Genomic DNA, 23,175 nt, shown 5'->3' on the forward strand with positions numbered 1-23,175 from the left:
CAGGGAGCTCACGATCTATATGCAGGGGCGGCTCCAGGCACCAGTGCACCAAGCGCGTGCCTGGGGCGGCAAGCCATGGGCAGGGGAAGGGCGGTGGCCTGCCAGTCGCTGTGGGGGCGGCAGTCAGGGAGCCTTCGGCGGCATGCGTATGGGAAGTCCGCCAGTCCCGCGGCTTCAGCGGCAATTCGGCAGCAGGTATGCCGAATCCGCAGGACCGGCAAACCTCCTGCAGGCGCGCCACCGAAAGCCTCCTGACTGCCGTGCTTGGGGCAGCAAAATACATAGAGCCGCCCCTGTCTATACGAGAGATGTAACATGAGTGACAGAGACTCCCAGCGCAATTGTGGGCAGGGAGGATAAGGAAACAATAAACCGAACTGGGCCCTGAGCGCTGACCACACTTATTTGTCTGTTCTTAGGAGCAGAGAAAACCAGGCCCCAGCACTACTGAATAACAGAGTGTTCTTGTGGGTTCAGGTCACGGTGTAATGATCAATGTTTTATTCTAAATATGAACCCAGAATCAAAACTGGATGGAAGTGAGTGTAAACAGAAGTCAGTGGAATATTCATTGTTCCCTTGGAAGCACTAGGCTAGTCTCAGACCCTCAAACTCATGGGTTTCCTTCCCTATCGTCCTCCTGCATTTTTAAGGACCTGCAGGAAAGCTCCTGGCGATGGGCACACTTTACCCACAGCCTACTTAATTTAGTATTCATGCTGTTTCTCCAGCACTGATGCCTCAGACAATCTCAGCCCTGCCGGAATTCATAGATTCCTAGTTTTTAAAACCTGAAGGGACCATTAGATTTAGTCTGACCTTTATAACACAGGCCAGTGAATTTCACCTAGTTACTGAGCCCAATAACTTGTGTTTGACTAAAGCCTCTTTCCAGAAAGGCACCAGTCTGGACTGGGAGACATTAAAGGATGGAGCATCCACCAACTTGGGAGTTTCTTAATCACCTGCACTGTTAAAAAAATTGTGCCTTATGATTTGTCTGGCTTCAGCTTCATAGAATCATAGAATATTAGGGTTGGAAGGGACCTCAGGAGGTCATCTAGTCCAACCCCCTGCTCAAAGCAGGACCAATTCCCAACTAAATCATCCCAGCCAGAGCTTTGTCAAGCCTGACCTTAAAAACCTCTAAGGAAGGAGATTCCAGCCATTGGTTCTTGTCCTGCCTTTCTCCACTAGATTATAGAGCCCTTTAATACCCAGGATTTTCTCTCCATGAAGGCACATAAACACCGTGATCAAGTCACCTCTCACTCTTCCTTTTGATAAACTGAACAGATCGAGCTCTTTCAGTCTGCCCCTGTAGGGCATTTTCTCCAGCCCTCAATCACCTTTGTGGCTCATTTTTGCACCCTCTCCACTCTTTTGAACGTCCTTTTCAAAGTGTGGCCATTAGAACTGGGTGCAGTGTTCCAGGGTCCACCTCACAAGTGCAGAACATGGAGCTAAAACCCCTCCCTGCTCCTGTTCACTAGAGAGGGGGATCTGGCAGAGCTGCTTTCCCGCCCTTTCTAACTGTCATTCCTCCTCCTCTCCCAGTCAGTTCCTCGTCCCTTTTTTTCTGTTTTCCTTCTCCTCTTTCCCTTCCAGGCCCCTCCCTTCTCTTCACCTCACTCTGCCATGGAACAGGGCAGAGGCCAGCAGCAGGCACCTCCCACCAGTGACAGCAGAACACACAGTGCAGGGGAAGGAGAGACAGACAGACCGAGAGCCCAGCAGCCATGGAGACACCTGCTCCACCAAGGAAAAGGAAACATAAGGCTGAGGGTCAGGAACTCCCACCTCCAACGTCTTTAGCTGGTAGAGAGCTAGATAATGCCATTTGTACCATCTGTGAGGAGTATTTAACAGACCCGGTGACTATAGAGTGTGGGCACAACTTCTGCCTGGGCTGCATCACCCGGCGCTGTGAGGGGGTGGAGACAGCCGCCTGTCCTCAGTGTGGAGAAATGTTCCAGAAAAGAGCCTTCAGGCCCAACACGCTGCTGGGCAGCATAATACAGTCCATCAAACAAGTGGAGTTAAAGCCAGAACAAAAGGGAAGGGAAGGGAATATCTGTGAGGAACACGGCAAAGAGCTCACATGGTTCTGTAAGAAGGATTCCAAAGCCCTTTGTGAGGATTGCAAAGGATCCCTGGCTCACTGCTCTCACGCTGTGATTCCCATGGGAATGGCTGCCCACGAGTCCAAGGTAGGGGTGTTTTTGTTGGCTAATTAAATCCCTTCAGGGCCCTGTGTCACCCCCTCTCTGGGCAGATACCTGTCCGCTGTGACTGGACCTAACCACAGGATCCCATGTGCTTCTAAGACTTAAGTTCTGGGTCTCTCAGCTGCACTCCCAGCTGCAGACCACATGTCTGCCCCCCTTCTTTGGGATGTGGTCCTCCGCACCCCAGCTGTCTGAAACCCCAGACCCAGAGCCGCAGCCCTGCCAAACTCCCACTTGGTTACACATGCTCTGGCAGATTTCCAGATCACTGTGCGCACGCTGAGTTCTCAATTGACCCCTTCAGGGACAAAGTTTCAGGCAAGACAGGAACGTTGGCTTAGCAAAGGGGTTTCTTAACCACAGGCGCTTGTATATATAAGAAAGCACTAGAGAGAGTTACAGATCTACACAAAATAACAAACAGTCCTAAGACAAAGTGCCCCCCATCCCTAAAGCCCTGTGTGGATACAAAAATGTGTATCTGCATCCGACCCTCAATTTGCAAAAATTGTCAGTGGATTTGCAGGGCTCTACTTACCTGGCTGGGCACTCCTTCCTCCTGCCCCACACCGGAGTCCAGTCAGGGAGATCTGCATGGACAGCTGTGGGGATCCTGCGTGGCGTCACGGACCCTCCACCTGCCCTTGGCTGGGCGGGGAGCCTGGGGGATGGGGACACGGTCAGGGGCTGCTCTCAGCCTCCCCCATGACCACAGGCATGTGGAAGGTCTGCCACAGCTCCCCATGGCTCCCTGGCTGGGCTCTACACTGGCCTGGCTGGAGGGGGACTGGGGGTGACCTATGGAGATGCCAAGAGGCTGCTCAGGCCTCCCTTCCATGACAGGTGGAGAGTCCACCGCAGCTCCCCACAGCTGCCCGCCTGGCTCTTGCCATAGCCAGGCTGCAGCTCCAAGCCACCCCCTCCCTGAACAGAGCTGGTTTCGGGAGAGCCACGCTAGCAGCTGTGGGGAGCCTGGGTCCCTCCATCTGCCCTAGTCAGGGTGCCTTGGGGACAGGGACATGGGCTGGGGGCAGCTCAGGTCTCCCGCCCAGGGCAGGTGGAGGGCTCAGAGCCACAGCCTGGCCATGGTAAGAGCTAGGCGGGAAGCTGTGGGGAGCTGTGTGTCCCTGCCCCCCAGATCTCAGGGCAGGTGAAGGATCTGCACTGCGGTTCCTCACGGCTGCCCATCCAGCTCTTACTGTCAGAGCCCTGCGCTGCTATCTGCAAAAATTGTCCACAGCTATAAAACAAATATCTGAGGATTTGCAGGGCTCTACCTATCCCCTGTGTCCAGTCTCACCCCTTCTATCACTATATCTACACTACAGCCTATGTTGGAAAAACTTATGTTGCTCAGGGGTGTGAATATTCCACCCCCTGAGCAACATAAGTTACGCCAACATAAGCGCCAGTGTGGCCAGCGCTATGTCAGTGGGAGAGCTTCTCCCACCAACATAGCTTCTGCTGCTCATGAGGGTGGTTTTTTTATGCCTACAGGAGAAATCTCTCCCATCAGCACAGAGCAGCGCAGCTGTATCAGCAGAGCTGCACGGCTGTAACACTTCTAGTGTAGACATATGACTCTGAGGTCTGGTCAGCATCACAGGCAAGGCAGAGACCCCCCTGCATTCTCTCTCTCCAGCCTTGTCTTCTGACATATGGTGGTTGATGGTCCCTCTGACATATGGTGGTTGATGGTCCCTCTTGCTCTGAGAGCATCCCCCCTTCAATATAGTCTCTGTCCCCTTTTGCTATATGGAATTGTCTGAGCTCCATGGACCTCCCTTATTTGTCAAATAAATTCTTCACTAAACTACATCCCCATGCCCATAGCAGAGTCAGAGCTCCTTGTTTTACTTACTAAGAGATATTTTTTCTGCCTTTTAATTCTATTAGCCCTGCAACTCATATCTAACTTAACAAACTAAATGAATTCAAAACAAAACATCTCTCACCATATGATTATGCAGTCTTACTGGCTGGATGCCTTTCAGCCAAGACCCCTCTCCCAGTCCAATGATCCTTTCCTTGTCCTTCAGGCCTTGTGGATGTCATGGGCAGAGAGAAAAGGGGGAGAGGTCATCTGGGGAGTTTGCTCCCTTTATTAGCCCTGCAGAGTGAAAGCAGGTCTGGGAGAGGGCTCTTTAATCCAGCATATAAAGGCAGAGTGAGATCTAATGGCTGGAAGTTAAAGCTAGACAAGATTTAGGCTAGAAATAAGGGTCACATATTTTACCATGAGAGGGATTTACCATTGGAACAACTTACGAAGGGTTGTGGTGGGTTCCCCATCACTTGGAGTCTTTAAATCATTGCTGGACGTCTCTCGGAGATTTGCTTTAGCTCAGCCACAAGCTGATGATGCAGGAATCACTGGGGAAGATTCTCTGACTCATACTCAAAAACAGGAGGTCAGACCAGATGATTAGAATGGTCTCTTATGGCCTTATTAGCCGTGACTCTATCACTTATTCTGGCTAATGCTGATCCATATAGAGGCATAACACTTTGTGGTTGACAAAAGTGCACGGCAGTGTGTTTAGCAAACTGTAGCCACAGCAGCAAGAATAAGTTAATTACATTATTTGCTCAGATGAATGAAATTAATAAGTACCTAGGAAAGCAGGGATGGTTGGAAATTTACCCTTCTGAAATGGGATTGTCCTGATAGGAAGAGGGGTTTTGTGCCTCAAAGTGTGTAGCACACCCATGGGGTATGGTCCTTGGATATTTTTTCACTTGGTTTTATTAAATTATTGATAGTTTTCCCATTTCTCCTTTCAGGGGGAGGCAAGCACATCAAGCAGGTACTGTACATGCATTTGCCTTTGTCATTTCCCCTTTCATTCCTGTTTGATGCACTGCAGAATTGCTGAGCTGAAAGATGACAGAGAATGTCTTCTGTTTAGGAGTGAAAATGTGAATGTTCAAGAACAGGAAACCAGTTCTACTCAACAGCAGGAACTCAGAGGTAAATGAACACTAATCTCATATTCAGCAGTGCCTACCACAAGTGCTCACAACTCATCAGTCAAGTCCAACTACATGACAAGACTGGATAAAAAATGTCACAAGATTATGAACAAAAACAGTTGTGACACCTGGTTTTTGAACACTTAAGGACATTCCAGCCACCCCATTCCCCACTCCCTGCCCCACAGTCTGTGTGTGGCTCTTTCAGGATGCACAGCCAGTCTCAAGAACACATGTACACGTGTGAGCATCTCCTGGAGTTGGGGCGTTAGCTCAAATGGTAGAGGTGGTGGTGGCTCTCCAGGTTTGTGTTCAGACTGCACAGGGAAGGGTTGGTCACATACCATCATGTGCAAATGCTCAGGCTAAAATAATGAGATTAGAGAGGCAGGATGGTCCACTGGTTACAGCACTAGCCTGCTGTGCCACAGATGTGCTGTGGGATCTTGGGTGAGACATTTAGGGACAGATTATTAAAGCTGTGTAGGTGCCTAAAGATGCAGATTAGTGCCTACTGGGATTTTGGGACATGCCCACATGGCAAACTCCCATTGATTTCAATAGTAGTTAGGAACCTAATTGCTTTTGAAAATCCTACTAGGCACCTATCTGAATCTTTGGGTGCCTCAATCCCTTTAGAAAACTTGTCCCTCTGTGACTCTTGTCCTCATCTGTACAATGGGGATAGTAATCGGGCTCTACCTCCCAGAGGATAAAAACACTAAAGGTTGGGAGGAGCCCAGACACTATGATAGTGAGGGCCAGATCGATACCAAAACAGATTATGGCACTAACACCAAAAGAGTTCAGTCTCCTGTCAGAGTATTCTGCTTAGTACCAGAGACGTGTGTTTAATCCTAAAGAGATATGGGCAACATTTTCAATACTGCTGTGATCAAGTTACATTTGTTTCGGTGCCCCCATGTTTGTTTTGTAATGGTGGTTTGTAATAGTTTAACTTCAGGGTGGTTTTAGTTAAAGCTGAATCTTAACTTTTAATTTCCATGGTTTTAAAAGTTTGATTTCTTAAAATCTAAAATTGATTTTAATGCTTTTTTAAAAAAAATGTCTGGCACATCCACTCAACCGTCTCTGAGAGACACTGAGAGAAACTGTCTGTGCATAATAATAATAATTAGCTATGCTGTTTTTAGCATTGGTTTTAAATAGGGAGCTATATAACTAACAGGCACGTGTCCACATTTTCTGTGATGAACTAGATAAACCCTAAGTAGACTGGAGGAGCTCTGTGGGAAATGTACATCCACTTGGAAGGCCACCATGAGACCTGGATCCCATTGAAATCCTGCTTACATCCCATTTTGAGTCTCTAAATGGGACGCAAATGCCTAGGCCTTGTGCTGGTCATCTGGGAAGAGGAGAATTACATCCTTACTGAATTATTCTGAAATGAAATTTAACTACAGATACAGTGGGGCACTTTTTTCCATAACTAAATTTTTGTGTCCTGTTCTAAACATTATAGAGTTCTCACCAGCAGCAAATGTCATAAATAAGGATATGATTCTGTTACAGAGGACACAGAGCAGAGGTGGCCAGCCCCTTAGAGGCTATGTTGATGGGAGAAGCCCTCCCATGGACATAGCACTGTCTCCAGCGGGGGTTAGGTTGGTATAACTACATCACTCAGGGGTTTGGATTTTCCACAGCCATGAGTGATGTAGTTATACCAACATATGTTGGTGGTGCAGACCAAGCCTAACTCACTGGATCCTCAAATCAGAGCAAAAAATAGAGAAAAACAAAGGGAAGGAGTGAGGCAGAGCCAGGGCCGGCTCCAGGGTTTTGGCCGCCCCAAGCAGCCAAAAAAGAAAAAAAAGCCGCGATCGCGATCTGCGGCGGCAATTTGGCGGAAGGTCCTTCGCTCCGAGCGGGAGTGAGGGACCGTCCGCCAAATTGCCGCTGAATAGCTGGACCTGCCGCCCCTCTCTGGAGTGGCCACCTCAAGCACCTGCTTGCCAAGCTGGTGCCTGGAGCCGGCCCTGGGCAGAGCAAACCAAATCAATGAAAATGAAGACAAAATGTTCCACATAAGGTGCAGTTTTTTAACAATGTGAGTAATTAACCATTGGAACAATTGGCCCAGAGGCATAATGGATTCTCAATCACTTGGGATGTTTAAATCAAGATCGGATGTCATTTTCTAAAAGATGTGCTCTACCTCTACCACAAATTATGGGCTTGATGCAGGAATTACTAGGCAAAATTTTCTGGCCCATGCTATGGAGAGGTCAGACTAGATGATCTGGTCTCTTCTGGCCTTCACATCTATCAGTGTTTATTTATTCAGTGTTGATAAATACAAAGTAATGCACATTAGAAAACATAATCCCAACTATACATACAAAATGATGGGGTCTAAATTAGCTTTTATCACTCAAGACAGAGATCTTGGAGTCATTGTGGACAGTTCTCTGAAAACATCTGCTCAATGGGCAGCGGCAGTCAAAATAGCGAACAGAATATTAGGAACCATTAGGAAAGAGCTAGATAACAAGACAGAAAATATCGTATTGCCTCTCTACAAATCCATGGTACGCCACATCTTCAATAATGTGTGCAGATCTGGTGGCCTCACCTCAGAAAAAATATATTGGATTAGGGGGTATGGAACCGCTTCCATGTGAGGAGACATTTAAAAAGATTGAGACTTTTCCTCTTGGAAAAGAGTCAAATAAGAGGGGATGTGATAGAGGTCTATAAAATCTTGACTGGTGTGGAGAAAGTGAATAAGGAAATGTCATTTTCTCATTCACATAACACAAGAACTAGGGGTCACCCAATGAAAATAATAGGCAACAAGTTTAAAACAAACAAAAGGAAGTATTTCTTCACTCAATGCACAGTCAACCTGTGGAACTCCTTGCCAGAAGATGTTGTGAAGGCCAAGACTATAACAGGATTCAAAAAATAACTAGATAAATTCATGGAGGATAGGTCCATCAATGGCTATTAGCCAGGATAGGCAGGGATGGTGTCTCTAGCCCCTGTTTGTCAGAAGCTGGGCATGGGCAACAGGGGATGGATCACTTGATGATTACCTGCTCTGTTCATTCCCTCTGGAGCACCTGGCATTGACCACTGTCAGAGGACAGTATACTGGGCTAGATGACCAGTGGTCTGATCTAGTATGGCCATTCTTATATTCAATGTACAGCAAATCTTTTAGAAAGGCATCTAATGACAGTCTAAAGACTTGATAACAAGTGCTGCCATTTCCCTTGGGAAGCTGTTCCAATGGTTTGCTACCCTCACTGTTAAAATGTCATCTAATTTGCAGTTAGAGTATTACTCATTAAATGAAACTGATCACTGAAACACTTACATTCCCACAGCCATGGCCTCTGCCCATCCTTTGAGGAAGCTACTGGAAGAAGTGGTTTGTCCCACATGTCGGAGTTACTTCAAGGATCCAGTGAGCATAGACTGTGGACACAACTTCTGCCGAGTTTGTATCACAGAGCACTATGAAAAAATGGAAATGGAAACAGAGGAAGTTTTCTGTCCACAATGCAGAAAAAATATCAAGAACGAGAATTTCCAGACCAACAGGCAGCTTGCCAGAATGGTGGAAAATATCCAGCAATTAGGGATAAAACCTGAAGACCCAAAAAAGCAGATAATCTGCAGGGAGCATGAGGACAAACTCAAGCTGTTCTGTGAAGATGATGGTGAGGTGATCTGTCTGGTTTGTGATAACACCCAGGAGCACAGATCTCACACGCTGGTGCCCACTGAGCAGGCTGTGCAGGAATACAAGGTAGGAAACATTATTACAGGATTACAGTGGATGAGAGGCTGGATATGAGTCAGCAGTGTGCCCTTGTTGCCAAGACGGCTAGCTGCATATTGGGCTGCATTAGTAGGAGCATTGCCAGCAGATCAAGGGAAGTGATTATTCCCCTCTATTCGGCACTGGTGAGGCCACATCTGGAGTATTGCATCCAGTTTTGGTCCCCCCACTACAGAAAGGATGTGGACAAATTGGAGAGAGTCCAGCGAAGGGCAATGAAAATGATCAGGGGGCTGAGGCACATGACTTACGAGGAGAGGCATAAGAACATAAGTACATAAGAACGGCCCTACCGGGTCAGACCAAAGGTCCATCTAGCCCAGTATCCTGTCTACCGACAGTGGCCAATGCCAGGTGCCCCAGAGGGAGTGAACCTAACAGGCAATGATCAAGTGATCTCTCTCCTGCCATCCATCTCCACCCTCTGACAGACAGAGGCTAGGGACACCATTCCTTACCCGTCCTGGCTAATAGCCATTAATGGACTTCACCACCATGAATTTATCCAGTTCTCTTTTAAACTCTGTTATAATCCTAGCCTTCACAACCTCCTCAGGTAAGGAGTTCCACAAGTTGACTATGCGCTGCGTGAAGAAGAACTTCCTTTTATTTGTTTTAAACCTGCTGCTTATTAATTTCATTTGATGACCCCTAGTTCTTGTATTATGGGAATAAGTAAATAACTGAGGGTGAGGGAACTAGACTTGTTTAGTCTGCAGAAGAGAGGAATGAAGGAGGATTTGATAGCAGCCTTCAACTACCTGAAGGGGGGTTCCAAAGAGGATAGAGTTAGGCTGTTCTCAGTGGTGGCAGATGACAGAACAAGGAGCAATGGTCTCAAGTTGCAGTGGGGGAGGTCTAGGTTGGATATTAGGAAGCACTGGAATGGGTTACCAAGGAGGTTGCGGAATCTCCATCCTTAGGCCAGCTTGACAAAGCCCTGGCTGGGATGATTTAGTTGGGGATTGGTCCTGCTTTGAGCAGGGGGTTTGACTAGATGACCTCATGAGGTATCTTCTAACTCTAATCTTCTATGAGTCTATGATTTATTTCTAAATAGCCAGGAGAAATTAAATCACTGCAGGAGAAGTTTAATTTTAAAGTTTCAGAGTAACAGCCGTGTTAGTCTGTATCCGCAAAAAGAAGAACAGGAGTACTTGTGGCACCTTAGAGACTAACAAATTTATTAGAGCATAAGCTTTCGTGGACTACAGCCCACTTCTTCGGATGCATATAGAATGGAACATATAATGAGGAGATATATATACACACATACAGAGAGCATAAACAGGTGGGAGTTGTCTTACCAACTCTGAGAGGCCAATTAATTAAGAGAAAAAAAAAAAAACTTTTGAAGTGATAATCAAGCTAGCCGAGTACCGACAGTGTGATAAGAAGTGTGAGAGTACTTACAAGGGGAGATAGAGTCAACGTTTGTAATGGCTCAGCCATTCCCAGTCCTTATTCAAACCGGAGTTGATTGTGTCTAGTTTGCATATCAATTCCAGCTCAGCAGTCTCTCGTTGGAGTCTGTTTTTGAAGTTTTTCTGTTGTAATATAGCCACCCGCAGGTCTGTCACTGAATGACCAGACAGGTTAAAGTGTTCTCCCACTGGTTTTTGAGTATTTTGATTCCTGATGTCAGATTTGTGTCCATTAATTCTTTTGCGTAGAGACTGTCCGGTTTGGCCAATGTACATGGCAGAGGGGCATTGCTGGCACATGATGGCATATATCACATTGGTAGATGTGCAGGTGAACGAGCCCCTGATGGTATGGCTGATGTGATTAGGTCCTATGATGATGTCACTTGAATAGATATGTGGACAGAGTTGGCATCGGGGTTTGTTACAAGGATAGGTTCCTGGGTTAGTGGTTTTGTTCAGTGATGTGTGGTTGCTGGTGAGTATTTGCTTTAGGTTGGGGGGTTGTCTGTAAGCGAGGACAGGTCTGTCTCCCAAGATCTGTGAGAGTAAAGGATCATCTTTCAGGATAGGTTGTAGATCTCTGATGATGCGCTGGAGAGGTTTTAGTTGGGGGCTGAAGGTGACAGCTAGTGGTGTTCTGTTATTTTCTTTGTTGGGCCTGTCTTGTAGGAGGTGACTTCTGGGTACTCGTCTGGCTCTGTCAATCTGTTTTTTCACTTCAGCAGGTGGGTATTGTAGTTTTAAGAATGCTTGATAGAGATCTTGTAGGTGCTTGTCTCTATCCGAGGGATTGGAGCAAATGCGGTTATATATGATTAGATAGAGACAAGCACCTACAAGATCTCTATCAAGCATTCTTAAAACTACAATACCCACCTGCTGAAGTGAAAAAACAGATTGACAGAGCCAGACGAGTACCCAGAAGTCACCTCCTACAAGACAGGCCCAACAAAGAAAATAACAGAACACCACTAGCTGTCACCTTCAGCCCCCAACTAAAACCTCTCCAGCGCATCATCAGAGATCTACAACCTATCCTGAAAGATGATCCTTTACTCTCACAGATCTTGGGAGACAGACCTGTCCTCGCTTACAGACAACCCCCCAACCTAAAGCAAATACTCACCAGCAACCACACATCACTGAACAAAACCACTAACCCAGGAACCTATCCTTGTAACAAACCCCGATGCCAACTCTGTCCACATATCTATTCAAGTGACATCATCATAGGACCTAATCACATCAGCCATACCATCAGGGGCTCGTTCACCTGCACATCTACCAATGTGATATATGCCATCATGTGCCAGCAATGCCCCTCTGCCATGTACATTGGCCAAACCGGACAGTCTCTACGCAAAAGAATTAATGGACACAAATCTGACATCAGGAATCAAAATACTCAAAAACCAGTGGGAGAACACTTTAACCTGTCTGGTCATTCAGTGACAGACCTGCGGGTGGCTATATTACAACAGAAAAACTTCAAAAACAGACTGCAAAGAGAGACTGCAGAGCTAGAATTGATATGCAAACTAGACACAATCAACTCCGGTTTGAATAAGGACTGGGAATGGCTGAGCCATTACAAACGTTGACTCTATCTCCCCTTGTAAGTACTCTCACACTTCTTATCACACTGTCGGTACTCGGCTAGCTTGATTATCACTTCAAAAGTTTTTTTTTTTTTTCTCTTAATTAATTGGCCTCTCAGAGTTGGTAAGACAACTCCCACCTGTTTATGCTCTCTGTATGTGTGTATATATATCTCCTCATTATATGTTCCATTCTATATGCATCCGAAGAAGTGGGCTGTAGTCCACGAAAGCTTATGCTCTAATAAATTTGTTAGTCTCTAAGGTGCCACAAGTACTCCTGTTCTTCTTTTTAATTTTAAAATGACATGGAGTTTAGCCATTCCAAGTAGGAGTCTTCTAAATATACTGGGTGAAATCCTGGCTCCATTGAAGTCAATGGAAAACTCCCAGACCTGGACCCACAAAGGTAAATAGGAACCTAATTCCCAATTATAGGTGCCACTGCGATCCAAAGTGGAACAGCTTCAACAGGAGAGACTGAGTGAGCCCCTCATAAGAACAGCCATACTAGGTCAGACCAAAGGTCCATCTAGCCCAGTATCCTGTCTTCCGACAGTGGCCCATGCCAGGTACTCCAGAGGGAATGAAGATAACAGGCAATCATCAAGTGATCCATCCCCTGTCCCCCATTCCCAGCTTCTGGCAAACAGTGGCTAGGGACACCACCCTTGACCATCCTGGCTAATAGCTATTGATAGACCTATCCTCCATGAATTTATCTAGTTGTTTTTTTGAACCCTGTTATAGTCTTGGCCTTCACAACATCCTCTGGCAAAGAGTTCCACAGGTTTACTTAAGACTTTCCTCATTAGACTTTCCTGTAGCCCAGTGGTTAGAGCCCTCTCCTGAGAGGTAGTATTAGAACAGGGATCTCCTTTCTCATCATCAGGCAGGGAGGGGGGAATTGAACGTGGATCTCTCACATCCCAGGTGAGTGCTTCAACCACTGGGCTACAGGTTATGAAGTGGGTGGCTCCTCCTCCTCCAACTGTTTTGTGCGGAGTGAGGCAGGCTCATAGCTCATTCCCCCAAGAAACAGCCTGGGTGTCCTACCACCTGACTCCAGGAGACGGGTTCCTGGCTGGGGGTCGCTGGCAGAGATAGATGCCTCCCTGCAGCCTGGAGTTAGGTGCCTAAATCCCTGAGGGGGCAGGGCTTAGGACACCTCCGTCAGCACTTCCCATTTGCTAGCTTAGGCAGCTCCTTCCCCGGCATGCTGGAGTTTGTGGATCTCAGTCTAAGGTGTCTGTCGCTCCCCAGTCATTGTACAGGGAGCCTAGCCCCTAACTCAGGCTTGCTTTGCACACTGGGATCTGAGGCATGGAGAGGCGATGGGCCCAGTTCTGCCCTCACTGACACCACTGGGAGTTTATCCAGGGGGTTTAAGGGCAGCAGGCCCTGTGTGAGCTGCCCAAGATCCACATGAGGAGTTTGTTTGCCCAGGGTTGGTTCAGACATAGCTGCAACTGGTGGAACCAGGTTAAAAGCCAGTGTGATGCTGGTGCTCCAGTGTCGTGTGCTGGAGCCCAAGGTGTTTTCCGTGGGGTTCCCAGTGCGGAGGAAGGTCCCAGCCACACACCTTGGCACAAACACAATCTCTCCCTCCTAGGGGGTCAAGTTAACCCCTGGAACAAACACCACATGTGCCAAGAGCACAACACTTTTCTCTAATCCAGACAGAGCCAGACAGGGCCGCCCAGAGGATTCAGGGGGCCTGGGGTCTTCGGAGGCGGGGGGCCACTGCCGCCGAATTGCTGCCAAAGACCCAGAGCAGCTCCGGGTCTTCCGCAGAGGATCCTTCGCTCACTCCAGGGGCCCGGGCCCCGCAAGAGTTTTCTGGGGCCCCCGGAGCGAGTGAAGGACCTCGCTCCAGGAGCCCCAGAAAACTCTCGTGGGGGCCCCTGCAGGGCCCGGGGCCTGGGGCAGTCCCCAGAGCTCTGACTCACTGCATCAGAATTCCTCAGGCATCGTTTCCCCACAGGTGAAACTCCACAAAGACATTGAGCTTCTGAAGAAAGCAGTAGAGGAGATTTCAAAGTTGGAATCCAAGGAACAAAAGAAACCCAATGACTGGAAGGTAAGTGTCTAGGGTTTGGTTTAATCTCTCATTTCATTTAGGTGTTTTAAAGAACTTACAAGAGAATCTCGATAAAAATAGACAACACGAGCGTAGCATTAAAAAAAACAAATTCTGTTCATTATTATTATCGGACTTTAATTCCAGAAAATGTTGAGCCTGAGGCATATGGAGGGGAACAGAAGTGTAAAATTAACAAATCTTCATGACACTTAACAATAATGGGCTGATTTACACTGACTCAAAATACAAATGAGGCCCAGATAAATCCATGTTTTATTTATCTGTATTTCTATTGCAGAAGCCCCTTCTGGATCAAGCCCAGTCATTCTAGCAACACCTAGGAAGGCACAGGGCCAGACTCTTTCCTATCTCACATCTTGTGTCAACATTTGCACCAGGGCCAAGTCTGTGTAAAACGCTGCCATTCTAATTTAGTCGAGTGCACACTGCCTGTGCTCACTGGGACAGCTCTGCTCTCACTCATACCAGTGTTTACACTACTATAGCCCCATTAGCATGGATAGGATTACTCCTGATTTACACTGGGTCAGTGAGAGGGGAATCAGCCCTAGTGAGTCTAATGGAGTTACACATGTTTAGGGGAAGGCTTTCTGCACCATACTTAAAATGGAAACACCATTTCAGTTTAAAGCTGCCATTCAAAGTGCTCTAAAAGCCACAGGTATGCTCAGATTGGTTTGAAAATTACTGATTGTTGAGGGGCCACAGCAGAATACATGGGGCAAATTTATGGGCATTTGAACAAGGGGTTCTGGAGAGTGCATCCCCCACCCGCATATGATGACCTGGTTTTTAGATGCTAATTCATTCCTTTTATGGACATTTTGCATTTCCTGATGAATATCTAGTATAATGAAAGGATGGGTGATGGGGGTTGCTTTTTCCCAAATATGAGTTTTGTGTTGGTTGTCTCAAGTCCAGTACCCCTGCGTCACTGATTATTTAACTATTTACTCAGAAGTTATGGGCTTGATGCAGGAACCCCTGGGTGTAATTTTCTGGCCTGTGCCATGTAGGGGGTCAGACTAGATGATCACAATTGTCCCTTCTGGCCTTAAAATATGAATCTATGAACATTCATTCAAGTCTAATGTACTTCACCAAAAATGGCCTTACATACTTGTTAATTCTGCTGATATTTATGGGTTTGTTTGTTCATTTTTACTCACTAAAGGAAAGAGTAAAGTGCCAGAGACAGCGAATCTTGTCTGAATTTGAGAAACTACAACTGCTTCTGAATGAGGAAAAGGAACTCTTTCTCCAGAGACTGGCAGAGGAAGAGAGGGAGACTTTGAAGAAACTGAATGAGAATGTAACCAAACTCTCCCAGCAAAGCTCCTCTCTTCAGCAGCTGATCTCAGAGATCCAGGAGAAGTGTCTGCAACCGGCCATGGAGCTGCTGAAGGTGAGTTATACAAAGTTCCCCTTTAGTTTTGATTTTCCACAGCCATGGAAACAAACACAGACTGTCTCCCCCCCCCTCCCCATATTATAATTATTATTTACTGATTTACTATTTATTATGTAGTGCCACAGATTTACACAGTATTACACACCATTATTAGCAATAGTTAGGCCAAAATGTTCAAATTTGGCTCCCTAAAGTTAGGGACCTGAGTAGAATCATAGACGCTGACTTCCAGATTTCCCAGGGGGTGCTAGACCACCTGTTCCGTCCTCGGCCCTGCCCCCACTCCACACTGTCCCCCAATGCCCCACCTCTTCCCGCCCTTGCTCTGCCCCTCCCCCAAGGGTGCCCCATATTCAACTGGTGCCTCCCCATAGTGGGGGGCCATGAGCAAAAGGGAAGGTCACGTGTGTCCCTCCCATGCCCCCAGCCCCGTGGCAACCGGCGCTCTCCCCACCCCATTTTACCTGCAAAGGGGGGTACTTTGTCATCCTGCTGCGCCTGCCCCCCCGGCACATTCTGCTGCTCTCCCTGGTAGGCAGGAGCCCAGGCGGGGAGCAGGAGGGAGCCGCTTTTAACACTGGCCCCTCCCAGTCGCTGCTTGCAGCCCTGCCTGGCAGCTGCCTGAGAGAGCCTGGCTGGGGAGGAGGAGGCTTCTGCTCCATGCCCGACTCGGCTTTCTCAGGCAGCCGCCACACAGGGCTGCAGAGCAGCATCTCAGTGGCTGGAAGGGGCTGGTTCTGTCCCTTCCACTCCCCACATCTGGGCCATGCATCATCTAGGCCCGCCCTGCCTCTTCCCACCCCCCGCTCCTCCCCCTCCCCACAGCGCCTCCAGAACACTGCCAAGCAGCTGATGTTGGGAGGCACTGGGGAGGACAGGGACAAGCTGATCGGTGGGGCCTGGCACTGCGGGAGGGGGAAAGGAGGGGCCTTCTCAGCACCCACTATTTTTTTCCATGGGTGTTCCAGCCCCAGAGTACCCACAGAGTCGGCGCCTATGGGTAGAATGATCAAAAGCACCTAAGTGACTTAGGAGCCCACGTCTCATTTTGAAGAATGACTTAGGGCCAGATTTTCATAAGTATGCCTAGCGATGCAGACCGGAACCTTGTGAGGTTTTCAAAGGCATCAAACAGGTTAGGCACCCAGCTCCCATTGACTGGTTTTACTGTTCCTATCAGGGTAGCACCTGCCATGTGCTGGATGCTTTCCAGTATCCAGAAAGATGCATCCCTGCCCCTAAAACAAGGGTAGTCAATAGGTAGACCGTGGGTCAAATCTGGACCGGCAGGTGCTTTTGAACAGACCCCGAAATATTTTTATTTACTTATTATCATTATTATTATTTTGTTTGTTATTTTCTCTCGAGTTTGGACCTTGACAAAAAAATAATTCACTACCCCTTCCCTAAAAGATTAGCCAATTAACGTTCCTAGGTTCTTACTTGGTGCCCATCACCACAGTATCAGAGCACCTCCCAACATCACCAAGTGTAGGCGTCAAGATAAAGTTCTCTCTTCCCACCAGTCAGCAGGCTGGACTTTGTTATTGGTAGGGCAGTTAGAAAACACATTTTCACAGTAAGAGCATCACATTTTATGCAGTATTTGCAGACTCTAGAGTCCAGTTTTACCATCACTTTTTGCAGTACAGTTGCTGTTAAACACCTGCATAAGCATGATTTAGACCAGGGGTAGGCAACCTATGGCACGCGTGCCAAAGGCGGCATGCGAGCTGATTTTCAATGGCACTCACACTGCCTGGGTCCTGGCCACCGGTCCGGGGGGCTCTGCATTTTAATTTAATTTTAAATGAAGCTTCTTAAACATTTTTAAAACTTTGTTTACTTTACATACAACAATAGTTTAGTTATACATTATAGACTTATAGAAAGAGACCTTCTAAAAACATTGAAATGTATTACTGACACGCAAAACCTTAAATCAGAGTGAATAAATAAAGACTCGGCACACCTCTTCTGAAAGGTTGCTGACCACTGATTTATACAGTGGCTTTTTCTAATCTTGTGATGTATTTTGGCAGCTCAGCCCAGTTTCTGGAAAATCCGCACAATATTTTTGTGAAAATTAAATTTCTCTTGTTGTTTTCAAATAGTTAATACACCATTTAGTGACCCAGTGCACCCCATGGTACCATTAGTGACTGGTGAGTCATGCATATGTCTGCACTTCTCTGGGGCTGGAGTTGTGCATCAGCACCATTGTTATCACACACTATTCAGCTATTATTACCTAATTGTAATAAATCTTCATGTAACTCAGAGCTGCAGGTGTTTTTCTGTCTGTAAAGCCTCAGGGAACAGAGAAAATTAACCAGATGTTCTGTGAACATCAGTTGTACAGCTGAACTGTACAACACTAACACTTTCTTATTTACTGTCTGTCTCCTTAGGATGTAAAGGACACACTGATCAGGTGAGATTCCATCTTCAATTTACCATCCATTTCTATCAAGCCCATTGCAATGGTACCTGTGCTGAGCGTCTGTGTTCTCCTTAGGAGTGAGCAGGTGAGACTGCAGAAACCAGAGCTCAATGCTGCTGAACTGAAGGATGCGTACGGAGTCCCTGGCATGATGGAAATGCTGCGGGAATTCACAGGTAAGTTAACACTAATGTAGCAGGGGCTCTCTAGCTTTTCCTATCTGCAACCTGAAAAGCACCCATAATTTTCCATTCCTAAATCCATGTGCCAGATTCCTCTGGGCTCTTCCAGCCAAAGGTAGTAAAAGTGCTATGATGTTGGTAATCCATCGACCCAATGATGACAAATCTGTGCAGATCATCTGTTTGTTGGTCTTATGGTGTGCCCTCTGATGGCTATACAAGCCAATTCTAGAGGAGCACATTTTGCTGCAGATGGTGCATGGGAAGTTCGCGGTCAGTGGATTGTGCGTTGAAGCCATTGCCCGGGGTGTGGCCGCTGCGCATGCTGCAGCTACTTGGAGCCACAGGTGAGAGCTGAGTGACAGGTGGGGACCAAAGTGGACGGACTACCCCAAAGGGGTATGACAAGTCCCCCCATCAGAGGTACTACCCCTCCCTGACAACCTCATACATCCCAAAAGTGCTATGATACATAGAGACCAATATGTTAATACTGGGCCCCCTGCAGAAATGGGACACTTACATTCAGGGACTCTGCCTCTAATAATTTAACATTGAAAAAGTCTGTGAAGTAAAGATACTAGCTCCTGCAGTGGCGTTGGAATTATTTGTATAGTGGGAGTTCTGGGAGCCATCGAACCAAACTGTAAACCCAGTATATGATGGAAACTACTTCAAGCCAGGGCTTCCTGCCGCACCCCAGCACTTCTGCATTGCTGGTGAAAATCCCATCACTGCCAAGTGATAGCAGATGGCAGGGCCTTGCAGGTTGGCTTCCCAGTGGAGGAGAAATCAGTGATGTGGAGCCTGGTCTATTCTGAGTGTAACTTGCTTTTTTTACACACTTACCTCAGCCCTGGAACAGAGGTGGTTACATATTCCGTGCAGGGCAATCCCTTCTGCCAGGATTCTCAGCCCAACACCAGTGCCCCATTCCCAAGGAGTAACTATCTCTCCAGAACTGACTCTAATCAGAGCCCCAGGCAGAGAGCAACCTCTCCTGCTGCTCTCTCAGCTCCCTCTCTCCCCACACTGCCACTGCACCTTGCATAACCCAAAACTAACACAACCCTGCATGTCTTCCCAAGACTCAAAACTTGCTCACACGCTAAAAAAAAGAAACTGAAGACTGAGTGTAGTAGCACCACCTGGTAATGCCTGCCAGAACAATATTTTTTGCAAAATAATTTAGAAAATATTCATTTTTACCAGATTTTTTCTTTTTTTTTTTTTTTTTTTTGCAGTGAATCAAAACCTGAAAAAAGTTGCTCAGGTTTTCACTGAAAACTGTAGAAAGAAGTAAACAAACAAAAAGACTTTTTTTTGTAACCAATTCTTCTTTTTCCTTCCCCTTCATCCATGTAAATGAGGAGGGATGGAGGAAGACGTGTTATTGTTGCTGGGGAAAGCCTGAGATCAGAGTTAAGTATTTGCATTGCAGTGCAGTGGTGGGGAATGTGGTACTGCACATGCTGGAGCTGTGAAAGTGGTGACCGGGATGTAGACGTTAAGGTTTGTTTCCCTTCAGATCCCTTCATTGGGGCACTTCCTTGTGTTCAGGGGATCGGTTGGTTTGATGCTCCCCTTCAGCAGATGTAACCATTCTGGCTGAGGTTTCTCTTTGTGGGAAGTGCCTTGATTCTATGCATGAAAGTGGTAAGGTGGAAGCCTTAATAATGTTATTCTCTTGGGATACTGCTAAGGAGAAGTCACGGCTGCTGCCTCAGAGTGGGGCCTTCTGCTCCCCATCCCATCCATCACATCAGGCTGCCCATCACTGAGGGGGCATTAAAAGTGGTACCTGAAGTGGTGCCGCCCACCACGATCAGCTATTTGGCTGGCGGCATGCAGGAGGTGCTGGGTGCAGGGGGAGGAGCAGGGGCAGGAAGAGGCAGGGGGACTTGGAGGAAAGGATGGAGTGGGGGCAGGCCCTGGGGTGGAGTGGTGGTCGAGCACCCCCGAGGAACAGAGGAAGTCGGCGCCTAATGCCCTTGGGTCTGGGCATGGCTGAACACTGAGCCTGTCAGGATCCTGAGCCTCTCTCCTTGGTTCTTCATTTAGGGAAGGGCCAGCCTCTTGTCACCCCCTAGTATCACATCCTGGGCAGCCCCTGCCCTCCAGCAGCTTCCCCCTGGGCAGGGTCCCAGGCCCTGAGAGACTTACTGGCTGCTCCCAGCTGGCTAGGCCCAGGGTCTCCAGCAGGGCCATTGGTGCTGGTACCGCGCTCGCTGCCAGAGCTCCCGACCCTGACCCAGCCCGGCCTGTTGTCCCAGCACTGACCCCTCCCCTGCAGCTGGGGACACGGCTGCTCTCGATGGCTGAGCCCCTCCCTCTGCCGCTGCCTCTGCTGCTGCGCTTACAGGCTCAGGCCATGCCGGGGCCAATGCGGCGCTGCTCCTTCCCTCAGCACCTGGGTTCTCTGTGTCTGGGGAAAATGGCGGGTGAGTGGGCAGGGACCTGCTCAGAGACACACGCCCTGTGCTGCACCCAGAGAGCAGAGACCAGTCAGGGCTGGGCAGCGAAGTGCCACTGTGGTGGGATTAACCCTTTCCTTCCACCCACCCCACCAGCCCCAGAGTGGGGTCAAAATTAAATTTGCATGCCCCTGCCTGCAGGCTTCTGTCCTGCTGCAGCTGCTGCTGCTGTAATTGTCATCTCTGGCAGCTCCTCTCCCTTAGGGAAGCAGCTCTCTCTAAGAGCACCCATTCCAGGCTCCTTGCTCTGGTGAGCTCTCCTGGGAGCTCCTTTCCTGACACACTTCATCTTTCTAGGATCCCCTTCAGCTAGTAACCCTTTATATCAGGCTCATTAGATAGTTAGCTGCCAACCACCCATCTAGGAATTTAATTACTTTCAGGTGGGTCTGGGTTGGCTGGTTCTCCCTTACAGGAGCTTGTCACAGATAGTCTGGTCCCTGACTCCCCTTAAAGGGCCAGCCCCCGTGACATCTCACCCCCCCCCCCCGACACACACACACACACCCCAAGCCGAACTGTACCCAAAGGCAAGCTTGACCATGACTAAGACTTGGTTATGTTCTTCACCCAGGGGGTACTTCCTGCCCTGCTACCACAAGGAAATCTGCAAGACCTGTGGCCATATGTAGCTCCTGCAGTGGACAAACTCCCCCATAGTCTTCAGCGTGGTGTAGTCCAGAATTTTACTCTTTGTAAGACACGCCTGTGATGGGTTGGATCACAGAAACCCCCTGGGAGCTACCACCTGCTGTGCCAAGACTACTTCTGCCCCTACTTTCCCTGCCAGTTCAGGACCCCAGCACCCTGTCTTGCTGAGCCAGACATGCCTGTCTGCTCCAACACAGACCCAGGGTCTGAATTACTTGCCCCAAAGCTGCCTTGACTGAAAGCAGCTTACAGAAGTGTTCTTATCTATAACACTCAGATGCCCAACTCCCAATGGGGTCTAAACCCAAATAAATCTGTTTTACCCTGTATAACACTTATACAGGGTAAACTCATAAATTGTTTGCCCTCTATAATACTGATAGAGAAATATGCACAGCTGTTTGGGCCCCCCTCCTGATATTAATACATACTCTGGGTTAATTAATAAGTAAAAAGTGATTTTATTAAATACAGAAGTAGGATTTAAGTGATTCCAAGTAGTAACAGACAGAACAAAGTGAATTACCAAGAAAAATAAAATAAACCACACAAGCCTATGTCTAAGAAAACTGAATACAAATAACACCTCACCAGTTCCAGTAAGCTTCCTTTTACAGACTAGTCTCCTGCAAGTCTGGGTCCAGCAATCACTCACACCCCGTCTTTACTGTCCTTTGTTCCAGTTTCTTTCAGGTGTCCTGGGGGGGGGGGGGGTGAAGAAGCTATTTCTTTAGCCAACTGAAGACAAAATGGAGGGGTCTCCCAAGGGCTTAAATAGACTTTATCTTGTAGGTCGAGACTAGGGTTACCATATTCAAACATTTAAAAAAGAGGACAATCCACGGGGCCCCGGTCCCGCCCCCGGCCCTGCCCCAACTCCGCCCCTTCCCCACCCCCGGCCCCACCCCAACCCCACCCCTTCTCCACCCCCATTCCAACCCCTTCCCCAAAGTCCCTGCACCAACTCTGCCCCCTCCTCTGAGCACCCCGCATTCCCCCTCCTCCCTCCCGCTCTGATCTTGGTTGGGGGTTGCTAAGTGCTTCCCTGCTCCCCACTCGCCCCGCAGCCCCTGCAGCCTCTATGCCCTTGCCTGCCCTGCTCCTCCTCACCCTGCAGCCTCTGCACTCTGCCGCCCCTGCAGTCTCTGTGCCCCCTGCTCCCCACTCACCCTGCAGCCTCTGCACCCCCTGCCTGCCCTGCCCCTGCAGCCTCTGCACCCCCTCCTCCCCCACCACCTGCCCTGCTCCCCCCACTCACCCGGCAGAGGGAGAAATGCAGGCTCCACGTGGAATCAAACACTGCCGCTGCTCTGTGGGGGAGGAGGGAGCGGGGGAGGGGAAGGGACTCTGGCTGCTAGAGGCCCTAGTGGCTGCGAGCGGCTTTCAATCAGGCCAGGCGTCCAATCAGCCGCGCCACACTCCGCATGAGGGGAAGGGGGAAATCCTGGACATTTCTACTTGATTAGAAATCTCCCCCCGGACGGCCATTTAACACTGAAAAAGCCGGACATGTCCAGGGAAACCCGGACGGATGGTAACCCTAGTCGAGACCCCCTCCTTTCTCCTATGCAAAGTCCAGCTCCAAGATGGAATTCTGGAGTCACCTGGGCAAGTCACATGTCCATGCATGACTGACAGTTTTTACAGGCAGAAGCCATTGCCCACATGGTATCTTGTATGTCTCCAGGAAGACTTCTTATGTGGATAGGAGCATTCCAAGATGCATTGTTCCTTAAATGCTTCTTGATTGGGCACTTAACTTTGCAAATTCCTTTCTAAAGAAGCTGACCAAATGCCTTACAAAGCTTACTTAGAAATCAAGCAAGTATACAGCCAATATTCTTAACTTCAAGTACAAAAATGATATATG

General features: G+C 48.2%; 1 protein-coding gene across 1 annotated transcript in view; it reads left to right on the forward strand.

Annotated features, from left to right (window-relative positions):
* Positions 1–1,650: 1,650 nt before the first annotated feature.
* LOC117887140 (E3 ubiquitin-protein ligase TRIM39-like) overlaps positions 1,651–23,175 on the forward strand; it is a 34,442-nt gene continuing 12,917 nt past the window's right edge. The window contains exons 1-8 of the mRNA XM_034789419.1: positions 1,651–2,210; positions 5,013–5,035; positions 5,138–5,199; positions 8,558–8,982; positions 14,025–14,120; positions 15,319–15,549; positions 17,967–17,989; positions 18,074–18,174. Of these exons, the coding sequence (XP_034645310.1) occupies positions 1,740–2,210; positions 5,013–5,035; positions 5,138–5,199; positions 8,558–8,982; positions 14,025–14,120; positions 15,319–15,549; positions 17,967–17,989; positions 18,074–18,174 (1,432 nt within the window). The 5' untranslated portion in view covers positions 1,651–1,739. The remainder of the gene's footprint in view (positions 2,211–5,012; positions 5,036–5,137; positions 5,200–8,557; positions 8,983–14,024; positions 14,121–15,318; positions 15,550–17,966; positions 17,990–18,073; positions 18,175–23,175) is intronic.

Source organism: Trachemys scripta, chromosome 14 (genome assembly GCF_013100865.1).
Source record: "Trachemys scripta elegans isolate TJP31775 chromosome 14, CAS_Tse_1.0, whole genome shotgun sequence".
NCBI lineage: Eukaryota > Metazoa > Chordata > Testudines > Emydidae > Trachemys > Trachemys scripta.